The following is a 13,546-nucleotide window of genomic DNA, read 5'->3' on the forward strand; positions in this document are numbered from 1 at the left end:
TGAAGATGGGAATAAGAGTCCTTGCCCAGCTGCCCGCACGCAGCTGCCATGAGGATGAGACAGCCCACGGGAAGCTCTTTGAAAATATCACAAGTGAGAAAGCAAGACCAGGAGTCAGTTTTTCAACCGAAAGGAAGTCTGTGTAGGAAAATAAAAGGAATTCCTATTTCAGGTGCACCAATTACCCTAGACATCGTTGTGAAAAACTGTCTCAGGCTTAAAAGAGAAATAGTCTAAAAGAAATAAGCATAGGTTTCATAATAGGCCTCTGCAGAAGATCCCTGTTTGATTTACACTACTCAGAAACTCAGTCGCGTGTTTTAACTTGATCAGGGATTCGCATCTTAATCGCCACGCCCCACCTTGTCATTTGCCTTCTTGCTACGCCCTCCGCCCGAACTCCATTTCCCAACATGCCCCGGCTTCCTGTAAAGCGGCAGTCATTGTGACGCGAGTTCCACAGTTTTCTGGGAATTGTAGTTTATTCGTTCTTCAGCTGCGGAAAGCTCTGGGGCTGTGGACTACCACTCCCGTGAGGTAGTGCGTAATTCCACCCCGTTCGCGGCGTCTTCGAACGCGCCGCGGCAGCCATGTTGGACGTGTCCAGCACAGGGGCCGGCACCAGGGGCTTATCGGAGCAGCTGTCACGATGCTGGGATCCCTGGTGTTGTGGAGAACAGCGCTGGCGCCGCGGCTCCTCCTCCAGCTGCTCAGGTCCCCATCGCTCCGGAGCCATGGAGGTCCCTCCCGCCGGACTGTGACCATCGGGGGCTGCGGGGAGCCACAGTGGCTGAGGAACACCATCGGAGGGCGCCCTGGAACATCGCTGGCCTTGCTCACCCGAGGAGGGGCAGCCACCAGGGGGCGCCAGGGAGGACGCACCGAGACCCAGTGCCTTGCAGCCGCCACATGGGGACACCTTCCTAGCCTGGAAGAAACACTCCCAGGACACGACAGCTGTAACGGGGTCCCCAACAGGGCCGGACTGGGCATATGGGCCTTGGCCACGGCTCTGGTGGTTCACTGTTACAGCAAGAACTCGTCCAACAAGGGTGATTATCGGAGCAGTATGGGTTCTAGGAGGGAGAGGCTGGAGAGGCGGGAGGAGTGTCCTGACTCTATCCTTGGAGGGTGGGAGTTACTCATAGATTTAGAACACCAGAATCTCATTCCTGGAGGGACCCAGACATCATCTAGTCACAGGGGTAGAGTTTCCACTGTAGATCTTAGTGCCTCTGAGTTGTATAATTTCCCATCATAAATCAGCTTCTCTTCTTTGGGCATCACTATGTCCATCTGTACAATGGGAGCATTGGACTAAATATCTAAAATTAGAGCATGGTCCTTTTATGCGCTAATATTTTGTCTGGTCCCGTTCTTCTGAGCGGTGAGGAAACTGCGGTGTGTTTTAAGGGCAACCGCTAGATGGTTTAGAAAAGTTTATCCCTAAGGTGGCCTAAGAAAGGAAAAAAAGACTTGGTTTCAATCCCATCTTTGCCACCGCTCATCCCTTGCTCTCTGGCTTCAGTTTCCAACTTATACAGTGAAGGATAATTTCTCATTATTCTCACAGTGCTGTTATTTTGACTCCTCTTGTAGTTCAGCCTCCTGGGTCTGTCCATCAGACTCTCTGGGTTTTGCTGTGCCTGATCTCAGGCGTGAAGTGATTTTGCAATATGGGGCCATTGGCAGGAGAAGGAAGACTAGAAGTTGGCTCTGTAGAGACCCAAAGCAACTATGGAGGCTGGTTGACCCAGGATGGCATCTCACCTGGGTGCATGAAGCTGAGCAGGGACTGGGAGAGCGGGCAGAGAGCCAGATTTCTGGCCTCCATGAGTCCAACCACTCAGGTTCTCAGTTGTTCCTTCAGTGGGGAGACTGAGGCATGGTGTTCACAGAGTCCATGCATCTCAAGCTTTAAGACTTTGGAACAAGAGGGGGGACTGCCTTGACATTTGTTTATTCAGCAGCTGTAAGGAAAGGCTTTGGACTGGGAGTAAGGGCAACTGGGATCTTGTTTTGGTTACTTCTGACTCCTATTGACTTTAAACTCTTGCTTCTCACTGGCCCTGTTTCCTTATCTACAAAATGAGGATGTTGAAATAGAGACTCTAAGGGCTCTTCTAGCTTAGGCACGCTATGATTCTATAACTTGCAGCATTTTGTGTGTGTCCTGTTTGGGGCTAGTTGTGGAACTCCTAACTTAACACAGAGTTAGTTAGGGGGACCGTGCAGGCAGAAGACAGTGCAGGCAGTTAGGCCCGTGGGTCTGGTGAGTGGTCTGTGTGTAGTTGGGGCATCACAGAGCCAACCGGAAAACTATCCTGGAAGATTGGAGACCCCCTGATGGGGAATTTGAACTTGAGTTCTGAAGGATGAGGCAAGAGATGAAAAGGCCTCATTATGGCCTTCCTGAGAACAGGGAGTGCATCTTTTCTTTCTTTAATTAAACCTTCACATTGTCCATCATAGTGTCTGGAACGTAGTAGCAAAGGCTTCAGGGAACAAAGATATGGGAGCCACAGGCCAGCACGGTGCGTGCAATGGCTAGCAGAGTGGCCAGCCTGGTTGGAGAATGGGGGTCTTTGGGATGAGGTGAGAGTAGATGGAGGGGGGTCTGGATGTCAAGCAGGAGGGTTTGGAATTTCTCCTGTAGGCAGTGAAGAGCCATGGAAAATTCATGAGCTCAGGGAATGTCACGAGCCAGTATATTTAGATGGATTGGGGGAGGTATCCAAGGTCTTGCCTTAGAGGTTCTTGGGGGCTCTGGACTGGACTTTGTGGCAGGTGAACCCCAGCAAGGGGACTAGGATCTATTTACCAAAACAGATAATGACTGAAACCGTGACCATTTTTGACCCTTCTGACTTGCTAGCTACCCTGTCCCCTGATTTGGAGTTGTAAGCTCAGGCCCAGTGCAGTGTGGTAGAAATTGTGCTCTTTAGGAGCCAGTAGGCCCTGTTCTAAACTCCTTTCTTGCTCCCTCTGTGACCTTGTAGAAGCCACTTCCTTTTGCAGAAAGAGGGAACAGTGGATCCAGGGATCTCTGAGGAATGCTTGTTCCCATTCCAGCCGGGTGCTGCTGGGTGCGTGCTTGGAGAACAATTGGGGGAAGATAACCAGGAAGGACCTGGCCCTGGCCGGGAAGTGGGGTGAAGGCATTAACGTTTGACCCACAGAACTGGTTTGCATATGCTTGATAAGGTGGCAGTCTTATCCCTGTTATACCGGTAAGGAAACTGAGGCTGAGGCCGTTAGGTGGGTTGGCCAGGTCATGCAGCAAGTAAGTGGCAGGTCTGGGATGGGAGCCCGGGTCTGTCTCCACAGCCTCTCTTTCTAACCTGCTCGTGCTTCCTCTCATGTTTCACTGGATGAGTCTCTTGGCTGGACTGAGAACTCTCTGAGGCAAAGCAGGACGTGAGTCTGTCCAGTGGTCAACAGTGGTCCAGCTCTGAACCAGGCTGGGCACACAGGGCTCCGTGAGCACTTGGTATTAACTACAGTGGTACCTCGGTTTTCGAATGTAATCCATTCCGGAAGACCATTCAAGTTCTGAAACGTTTGAAAACTGAGGCGCGATTTCCCCATAGAAAGTAATGCAAAGTGGATTAAACCATTCCAGACCTTTAAAATCAACCCCTAAAACAGCAATTTAGCATGAATTTTACTATCTAATGATACCATAGATCCATAAAATTTACGGCGTTCATAAACCGAAGTGTTCATCAACGGAGACATTCGAAAACAGAGGTGGTACTGTAAAAAAATTGTGCTTCTGCTGTTGTCTTTTGAGATTTCTGAGTCGGGCAGTTTTTCTTTGTGGCCACAAGGTGGTGCCAACAGCCTGCAGGGTAGGCCAGGCTTAGCGTTTCTGCCAGGTGATTCCTGAGGGATCCGAACCCTCTATTTTGTGTCTCGCTGCGCTGGGCTTGGCACTGGGGAGTTTGCAGATTTTTACGCCATCATTTCATCTCCTCAGTAGTCTTGAGAGCCTGTCAGGGCAAGGATTGTTGTTGCCACTAGATTATAGTCATGGAAGCTGGGATTGAGAGGAAAAGGGGCTGCTGCAGCCCTTGGTAAGTAGGGCGGACGGTGTCGGAGCCAAGTCTGTGACTCCTGGTCCTGGCTGTCTCTCCTCTCAGAGCGGTCCACACCCCTGCCTGCTCCTCCCTGTCCTGTCTGGGCTTGTGACCTGTGACATCAAGATTCAAAAGTAGGCTGAGAAAGGAATTGGGGGAGAAAGGGGGGCTAGGTAGAGGAGTGACGAATAACAACGGCAGTCATGGAAAACACACACAGCTTTAGAGCTCATGGAGCGTGAAGGAGTTCACACACAGCATTTACCGTCGGCAACACGTGGTGCCAGCACTGTACCGGGTTCACCGTGGTGACAGGAGTTCAGAGTTCGGGCTCTATCATAGGAAGATGGGGAGGCCTCATTAACGGGATACCAGGTCGGCAGGGGTGTAGCCCTCTCTTCCCTTAACAGGCCTCCCTCGTTTTATTGCACATCACTTTGTGCAGTAAAATCACAACAAATGTTGTGTTGTTTACACATTGAAGGCAAGATCCTCCACCAGCAAAAAGATTAGGGCTCATTTTATTGCAAGTCTCACTTTTGTGGTCTGGCACCGAACCCACAATATCTCCAGGGTACGCCTGCATCTTGGCACCGTTTCCCTTGTTAAAACCCATGTTTCTGAAGTGCCTCCACCTCTGCCGTCATACTGGGCCCTCTAAGCTGCCTGCGGGGCCGTCCTGGCCAGGGATCTGACCAGTGCCCCGTCTCTCTTCAGATGCAGCCCTGATGGAAGCTGCTCGCGCCAACAATGTCCAGGAGGTCAGCAGGTGAGTGTCAAGCCCCAGGCCTTGCTGTCCCCCTGGAGGGGCTGAGTGGGTGAGCGCCTTTCTCTGATGATGACTGCCTTGGAGGAAATCCTCACTAAGCTGGCAACTGAGCCCCGTAGTCACAGAGTCGCCTGGGCTCCCTGGGTGAGCCCTGTGTCACCTTCTTTTTTTTTTTGCCCCCGGACACCTCTGGATCCTTCCACTGCTTTTTCCTTCACGGGGCATGGTTTGCAGTCCCCTCCACATCCTGTGGGTTCGTCACTGAATCTTCCAGTTTGTTCTTGTTTCTTTGCTTGTTGCCCGGATGGGGTGCAGGCGGGCACCCCTGGAGAGGCTTAGGGATTTGGGAGGGAGCTGGAAGAGACCTTCCTGCCAGGTCTGCGGGGGCTAGAAGGACCTGCCTGCAGGCCCGGAGTGCCCATGCTGGGCTCCTGCCCAGGGGCTGACTGCATTCCTCAATTCTCCCTGGCTCAGCGGGGCCCCTTATGACCACTGGCTGGTTGGATCTAAGACTTGTTTTTGGGCAGGGGCAGGACTCAGTCGGGACCCAGCCTGGTCCCAGGGGCAGGACGGATGCTCAGACTGGGGCCAGCATAGGGCATCAGTATGGGATATTGGTTAGGGGCAGAGGTTTTGTTCTTGGTGAAACCAGGGGTCCCCACTAGTCCTAATCTTGCCCCTTTTTGGCCTGTTGTAGAGAGCTGGATGGCCACAGGACACTCCCCTGGCCCTGCTACCCCGCCCACATTGTAGATAAGAAGTCGGGGCTTTGGGGTGGCTGGCCTGCACCCAGACTGCACACCCTCGGTGCTCTTCCCCACTCCAACTGCCTAAACCTACAAGAAAGTGTTGAGAGGCAGCTGCAGCCCCCACCAAGACATACTGCTTTGATTCCCTTTCATTTTATCTGCAGCGTTATTATTGATTCTCAAGGGTGCTTTTGAGTATTAATGTTCAAGGCTTAGTTTTTAATAAACCACTTTTGGAAGTATGGGCTGGGAGTTGTTTCGTAGCCTAATAAATATGATAGAGCAATAGTTTAATAAACATGCGATGATGCATCTTAAAAACCCAGCGCAGATGTCAGCTTGTTGTTATAAGAGCCATTCATAACTGCAGGCTGCGCGTGGCATCTTCATGTCCCCAGAAGCACACGCCTCGCTTCCTTCTGCTGCAGTACGAGGGCGTGAGGGGGCGAGACTGGCTGGGCCCCGTCCTCGGAGGCCTTTGCTGACCCTGGAATCACCTGTTGGTAACGGCTAAGGGCCGCCAGGCTGCTGCTTTCCTCTGCTAGCCCAGTGTAGGCAGTACATTTGCAGAGTGGCAAGGCTGTGAGTCCACCTTTCTATCACCAAGAGAGGCTGAGTTTAGCCTATTCCATTAGCCCCTCACGTGTTGATTATTTTAGCTCTTTCAAATACACGTTTTTCTAATAGCAGTTAAAAACCTGCCCAAAGAATAGAGAAAATTATTGAATTGATAGTGTGTGTGTGACTCACAACATTCATTCTTGTCTGCGTGGCCAGGGTCTGCAGAGGCTTTCACGTGTGTGTTCCCGGTTTCTAGCCTGTTGGTTTCCTGCCTCCTCTGTCCCATCTCTCGGGCGTGATGACTCAGTCAGAATCTCCCTTCACCCCTTGTGAGGGAGTCAGAGATGAACCAGACACAGACCGAGCCCATCAGCATGCCATCCTGCCCCCTGAAGCAATGAGCAAGGAACAGGCTGAGCAGAGGCGGGGGCAGAAGATGTTGGCTGCTGGGCCGGTGTCATGTCGCTGCTGCCGAGGTGGCCCTTGTGCAGAGTTGCAGGGTTCGTGGAAATAGAAGGCGATTTGGGAGAAGCTGGAATGTGCGGGTTCTGGAATGCCCACACAGGAGTTCTTCAGAGCATTGGGGAGAGTGAGAGGTTTTTGAGCAGTGAAATTGCCCCGTTAGGGTCATTCAGAAGGTGAAGGATGAGCTAAATTGGGGAAAGGCTGAAGGCAGATCTGTCGAGAGGCTGTTTCAGTAAAGACAAATTTAAGGTAACGAAGGCCTGAAGAAGGAGATCCTTCCTCCTCACCCAAAACAGTTCTTGCTTCTGAATGAATGAGTGGCCCTGCTAGGCACCAGAGGGAGGGATGTGTAACCTTGGCTCTGGTTTCAAGGAAACAGACATGAAACCTACCAAGTACAGTTCTTCCTCCTAACAGAGCTAGGCCTAGTGCTGCGGGTGGGGAGAGTCTGACCGTCCTTGCTGGAAGGAAACCTGCTTGAATTCCTATGGAAGGTCCTCATTCAGCCTTTCTACGCCCTAGACTCTGCATAGGTGCTTCATGCTGCTCTGAATTTCTTCCTCCGTGTGTCCTGGCCCTTAGCTTTGCCCAACAGACTTGCCTATAGCAGGATAGAGTCCCATTCTCAAAAAAATTATAATAGTAACTTACACATAATTTACACATGGTTGGGTCACCATGTGTGTGATCAGTGTTTGGAGTAAAACTCAGACCTGGCAAGTAATACTGCCCTCTCCCCTTTCCCCCCGCCCTCCCGGGCTCTGTGCTGTGTGTGTCTCTACCTGGATGTCTGCCTATCCTCCCCAGCCCCAGAGCCTTGGGAGAGGCCAGGGCAGCAGGCTGAGCTCTCCTTCTCAGAGGGGAGGTGCTTCATTCACCTCTCGAAGGGCACTCTGGAATCTGCAGGTCCTGGGGGCTCCACGCACGCCGCCCTCGTCTCTGCGCCTCACCTGCTTCAGTCCTCCCAGCCTCCCAGGCTCAGCGCCAGTGCTGTGTCCCTTGTGACGCCTTCCTGACTCCTCCGCACTGGGTGTGATCGCCCCTTCCTGTGCCCTGCTGCTCCTCCCTTCTGGTCTGGGAGGGTATGAGTGTCATCTAGGGAGGGCTGTGCCAGCCTGTGGAAGGACAGGAATCCTTATCCAGGAGCAAAGTTGGAAGGCAGGTGAGAGAAGCAGGCTGAACATCAACAGGAAAACCAGCAGGGTTCACACGCTACCCGAATCAGGAAGAGGTCAGGCATCCAACAGAGTATGAGATGATGGAGCCCAAAGCTCCGGACAGCGCCCTGATGTGTGCGCACTGTTGACCTGCTCTTTGTGGCATCGGTAACTAACTGGTTTGGACCTGCCCGGCTAAAGGGGCAGGGTCGGACTTGCCCCCTGCCACGGCCTGTTCTTTCCATTAAGAAACCCGGGGGCTGGGCTTCATCTTTACCCACTAGACTGTGTTTCTCCCCAGGACAGGGACACAGGCTGGCTCCTGGCATCTCTTCCTCTGTTCTCCAGCACAACAGAACTTGGGGAAAGTTACTTCTTACTGACTTTTCAGCAAGCAGGAAGCGGGTAGTCCACAGTCTTATTTCTGTACTTCCATGGCCTGTATCAGAGGGAGGCTGGGTCCCTTCCACTTCCCTTCCTTCTCTCCTCCTTTCTCCCTGTGTGGCATCTATTTCCTTCTCTCTCCCCCATGGCACTTAAACTTCATTAGAGTGTGCACCTCTTCAGGAGGGGACACCCGTCCTGCCTCGCCGGTCCACCTGTCAGCAGCACGAGCAGGTGTCCCCGCGCCTGGGCCCAATCCAAAGCGCAGCCTGGCTTCTGGATTCAGGAACCACTCACCCGAAACCAGGGCGCAGGGCAGACAAGGCACATCTGTCCAGGCTCCGGCTGAGCCGCATGAGGAGCTGTCAGGGCGAGGAGGAGTGAGGCCTCCTGTTCTCCAGTGGAGATCACGTTTCCCTTAGAGCAAACTTGAGTGAAAGACAACACCCCTCCCCATTTCCCTTCTCCCAGTGGGGAGCCGGGGCCTTCTGCAGAGTGCTTAACTCAGTTGTTCATCAGCCGAAACCTTTTCTAATGAAGGAAGCCTGGTCTGAAACCTGGACTTCAGACTGCCTGCCCTTTCTCTCCTGGATTCATTTGTTCATTTGACAAAAATTTCCTGAGCACCTGTCATGCTGGGTCCTATGCTTGGCACAGGGGACACCTGACTAGGTGAGATTCCTATCCAAGGTGGCGTCTGTGGAAGACAGTGCTGAGAGACAAGAGCCTAGAACGTGCCCCTCACCAACTTGGGGGACCAGGGAGTGTCCTAGAGGACATGGCACCCAATTAAAGTCTTAAAATACCAGTCGGGCTTAGCAGATAGAAGGGGAGGGCGTTCTAGGCAAAGGGGACAGCGTGAGTGGTAGCACCAAAACAAACACAGCCTAGGGTATGTGGTGGGGAGGGGGCAGCTACATAGTGTTCAGCGTTGCGGGGTCCCAGTCTGAGGCTAGAAGGGCCTGGAGATAGGTAAGGGCCTGGTCATAGAGGACATTGTCCGTTTGTCCCACAGTGATCGTCTGTCCAGCCTGTCCTCTCTGCCTAGCCCTGAGCTGATTTTCTGTTGGTGGCTACGCAACGAGGAAGGAGAAGTTCCTACCCCGGAGGAACCTACAACCCCTTCCCCAGGTGAAGAGGGAGCCCAGTCAGAAACAGAACCAGCAGAACCAGGTACAGCCTGCCTAACCTCTGTGAGCCTAAGGAACACGGATGATACCACTAATGCACAGACTGGAGTGCTTATGATTAATAGTAAAATTAGGACTTTGCTCAGCCAGTATGTATGAGCGCTTATTAGGAGCTTGGCCTCGGGCTGGTGCTGGAGGTGCCGTGGTGAACACAACCGGCACGGCCCCTGCCCACGTGGTACGTAAAGTCTAACTGGGAGCCAGATGACTAATTATGTAATTATAATTAGTACTTGAAAATGAGTTCAGTTTGTCTTCCAACAATGGTGCTGGGACAACTGAATATCCGTATGCAAAAAATACAGTTGGAGTCCGACCTCACTCATACACAGAAGTTAACTCCAAATGGATTATAGACCTAAATGTAAGAGCTAAAACTATAAAACTCTTAGAAGAAGACATAGTAGATCTTAGTGACCTTGAGTTAGACACAGACTTCTTAGATGTGGCACCAGAAGTACAAGAAACCAAAGGAAAAAAATAAATAAATTGGACTTAATCAAAATTAAAAACTTTTGTGTTCAAGGGACACTTTCAAGAGAGTGAAAAACTCTGCCACAGAATGGGAGAAAATATTTGGAAGTCATAATATCTAATAAGAGATTTGTATCGACAATATATAAAGAATTCTTAAAACTCAACAATAAAAAAGAACCCAATTTAAAAATGGACAAAGGATCTGAATAGACATTTCTCGAAGGAGATACTCAGATGATGAATAAGCACGTGAAAAAGATACTTACCATCATTAGTCATTAGGGAAATGCTAATCAAAACCACAATGAGCTGCCACTTCATCCCCATTAAGATGTTATAATCAGAAAGACAGGTACTCAAGTGTCACGAGGATGTGGAGAGATTGAAACCCTCATGTACTACTGGTGGGGTGTGAAATGGTGCAGCTGCTTTAGAAATCAGTGTGCATTCTCTCAAGATGTTAAACACAGTTACCTGATGACCCAGCAAGCCTACTCCTAGGTATATACGTCAGAGAACTGAAAACATGTACATGAATGTACTACGTGATGTAGCCCAAAGAGGGGAACAACCTCATAGTACATTAACTGATGATAAATCAAAATGTAGCCATTCAGTGAAATATTGTTCATCAATATAAAGGAATGAAGTTCTGTTACAAAGGACCACATCTATGATTCTGTTTATATAAAATATCAAGGTAGACAAATCCATAGAGACAGAAAGTAGGTTGGTGATGACAAGGACCGGAGAGGTTGGGGTTGGGAGGGACAGCTGATGGGTCCCCGGTTTCTTTTTGGGGTGATGGAAATGTACTGGAGTTAGTCGTCAGGGTTGCACAACTGTGTACTAAAAACAATTGAGTTGTACACTTTGGGTGGGTGGATTGTATGGAGTGTGAATGATACCTACAACTTTTTAAAAAAGTGAAGTACAAGACACTTGGGAATCTAACCTTGAGTATGCGAGGGGTGGAGGTCGGGGTATGTATCAGTAAGGGAAGCATCTGAGTATGTGAGATTGAAGTGAACTCTGAAGGATGAAGAGAAAGGTGGAAGAACATTCAGTTAGAGGGTACAGTAGGTGGAAGGCTCTGAGTCGAGAAAAGATGTGAAGTCGAGGAATGGAGAGAAGCCAGTATGGACTCTAGAAAGCACGGGGGAAAGCGGTATGAAATGGCGAGTTAAGCGAGGCCCGCGCCACACTGGGTCTGTGTGCCACGTTAATGATGCTGAGTTTTACTAAGAGCAGTGGGCTGCCACTGAAGAATGTTAAGACTTTGTATGAGAGAGGGAGGGACACGGTGACATGATCTAGATCGATAATTTTAGAAGCTCACTGGTTGCTCCGTGGAGACAAGATTGATAGAGAGCCATGCTGGAAGCAGGAAGACTGGTTGAAAGCGACTGGAGTCGTCCAGGTGAGAGAAGATGACAGGAGGTGACAGGAACTGAGACGTCAGTAGCAGAGATGGAGGAAGTAAAGCTAGAGGACCTGGTGATGGGTAGGAAAGAACATTATCAGTGCCTGACACGTAGTAGGTACGCAATCAGTGAATGTTGGATGAATGAATAGAATTGGCTCTGGCTGATGAGGGAGAAGAAGGTGTTAAGAATGAATTTCCGTTTTCTGGCTTCATCAGCTGCCTAGATGCTGCCGCCAGTTCACCAAGATGAAGATGCTAGAGGAGGAGGCTGGGGAAGCAGATGATGAGTTCAGGTTTGAACGCGCTGAATTGCACATGCCGTCAAGCCGGCAGTTGAATGTATGGGTCTTTTTTACTCTTCCCGCTCTGCATACCACGCTGCCTCTCAAACTCTCCATCAGTTTAGAGATTGTTTAGGTTTCTGGTTTTAGAAAACAAAGGACTTCATACCAGCTCAAATTTCTTCACTAGGTGCCTTTGGAAAAAAGCCTGATTTGGCTTGCAGTTCAGGAAAGAAGAGCTTGTGTCATGTTGAGGGCTGAACACATTTGTTTTAGATTTGCATCGACGGTTTGGTTCTTGTCCCCAGATGCTCCAGCTTGGGGCTCGAGGCACTTGCTGTCCGCGTGCCAGGATGAAGGTGTCCAGAATGTGCTTAGCTACAGCACAGGTAAATGCTCTGCACATTGATCCAGGGATTTTATCTAATTAACAGAAACCCGGGCTGGTAAATACGTCTGGCTGTCTCGGGGCCTCAGAGAGGCTGTCTGTTTATCGATTGTTGTATCATTGTTGCTGGACATAAGGATGGAATCAGAGCAACCGAAACATCCAGCTCTCTTAACCAGCAAATATGTAAATGTCTCTGTGTCTTGAGTGGATTGAAACAAAAGTGTTAAATTAAAAATAATAAAAAAAGTGTTATCTTAGACCAAAGGTTAAGGCCTAACTGGCATCACTCTTGTAATGTGATGCTTGTCTGGAGAGCTCCCTGCGATCCCCACACTGTTGATTTGAATGCCTGGGTGTGACCCACACAGGCTTTGTGAATGCTACGGTGTTGGAAGGCAGCATAAAGTTACAGAAAGAACACAAGATTTTTAGGATTAGAAGACCTGGGTTCCACTTCTGAGACCGTTACTGACTGACTCTGGGACCCTTAATAAGTTTTAGAAACTCCTTTCTGAGTCTTCGTTTCCAAGTCTTGTTAATGGGGTTCTCACTGAGACCTTTCAAATGCAGTTCCCCGTGTTAAGCTCTGCAGAGAAAACTGAATCCTTCCGGAAGGATCCAGGTCACACACTGAAACACCGGGGCTTGCTCAAGTGGGCCTTCACCAGACAAGCAGTTCTGCGGAGTGGCCCTGGGCCTGGCACCTTTCCTGACGTGTGTGACTGGTTGAGTCCTTGTTTGCTTGCTCCCTGGTGATGGAAGGCACTCGGGGAAGATGGGATTAGCGGCTTTTTCTGAACTTTGCGGGTAGGTGAGTTGTAGAAGCAGCCAGCCAACTACCCGGAAGCCCAGCAAAGTCAGGCGGTTGGCCAAGCCCAGGGGCAGAAAACAGCAGGACCTACTGGGTGGCGTGTGGGGAGGAGGCATGTCCCTGAAGGGGGGCCTCGCCCTGGGACTGAGCCTCTAGTTGGCCCTACTGCTTCTTGACTACGTGGCCTTGGGTTAGTGGTCCCTTAACTTCCTCAGTGATTTTGACTGTGAAGTATCTTTGATGATACCTGTCAGACCACCTTCCCAGGAGCTTGTGAGCCAGCTCAAGGCAGGTGAACTCTTGTTTAGAAAGAGGCTCATCCTTTGGTTCATCAGAGTCACATCTTTCAAGGAACCTTTCCTAACCCCCCAGGTACCTGCCCGTTCCCATAGCACCTGTGCTTCCTGTAATAGCACTTACCACCCTCGGGTGGGATGGATCATGTTCCCTTGTCTGTCTGTCTGTCTGTCTGTCTGTCTGTCTGTCTCTCTCTCTCTCTCTCTCTCTCTCTCAATACTGTGAGTTTTGGAGGTGTCAGACCATCACTGTTGTTCATCACTGTTCGTGTAAATCCTTAACAAATACTTATTGAATATTGTATAAGTGTTTCGTAAATGGTAAGAGTTAGGCAGATTTTAGTAGTTATTTACAGTTGTAATAAACCTGTAAACAGAGGACTGCCTCCCTTTGGAAAAGTAAAATAAAAATGGAGAATTAGTTCAATCATTTATTCATTCAACAAATAGTGCCTACTATATGCTGCTTCCTAACGTCAGGCCCTGATGGATCAGTAGCAAGCCAGAAAC

At 50.1% G+C, this 13,546-nt stretch overlaps 1 protein-coding gene across 2 annotated transcripts in view; it reads left to right on the forward strand.

Moving 5' to 3' along the window:
- Window positions 1–571: 571 nt before the first annotated feature.
- Window positions 572–13,546, forward strand: part of CLPB (ClpB family mitochondrial disaggregase) — a 136,379-nt gene continuing 123,404 nt past the window's right edge. Inside the window, exons 1-2 of one of the 2 annotated variants that reach the window (XM_019744405.3) lie at window positions 572–1,052; window positions 4,797–4,848. In XM_019744405.3, the coding sequence (XP_019599964.1) occupies window positions 650–1,052; window positions 4,797–4,848 (455 nt within the window). In that variant the 5' untranslated portion in view covers window positions 572–649. The remainder of the gene's footprint in view (window positions 1,053–4,796; window positions 4,849–13,546) is intronic. The other variant, XM_074335827.2, reaches the window with a different exon arrangement.

The sequence above is a fragment of the Rhinolophus sinicus genome, chromosome 14 (assembly GCF_057876585.1).
Source record: "Rhinolophus sinicus isolate RSI-liver-muscle chromosome 14, RSI-T2T, whole genome shotgun sequence".
Lineage (NCBI taxonomy): Eukaryota > Metazoa > Chordata > Mammalia > Chiroptera > Rhinolophidae > Rhinolophus > Rhinolophus sinicus.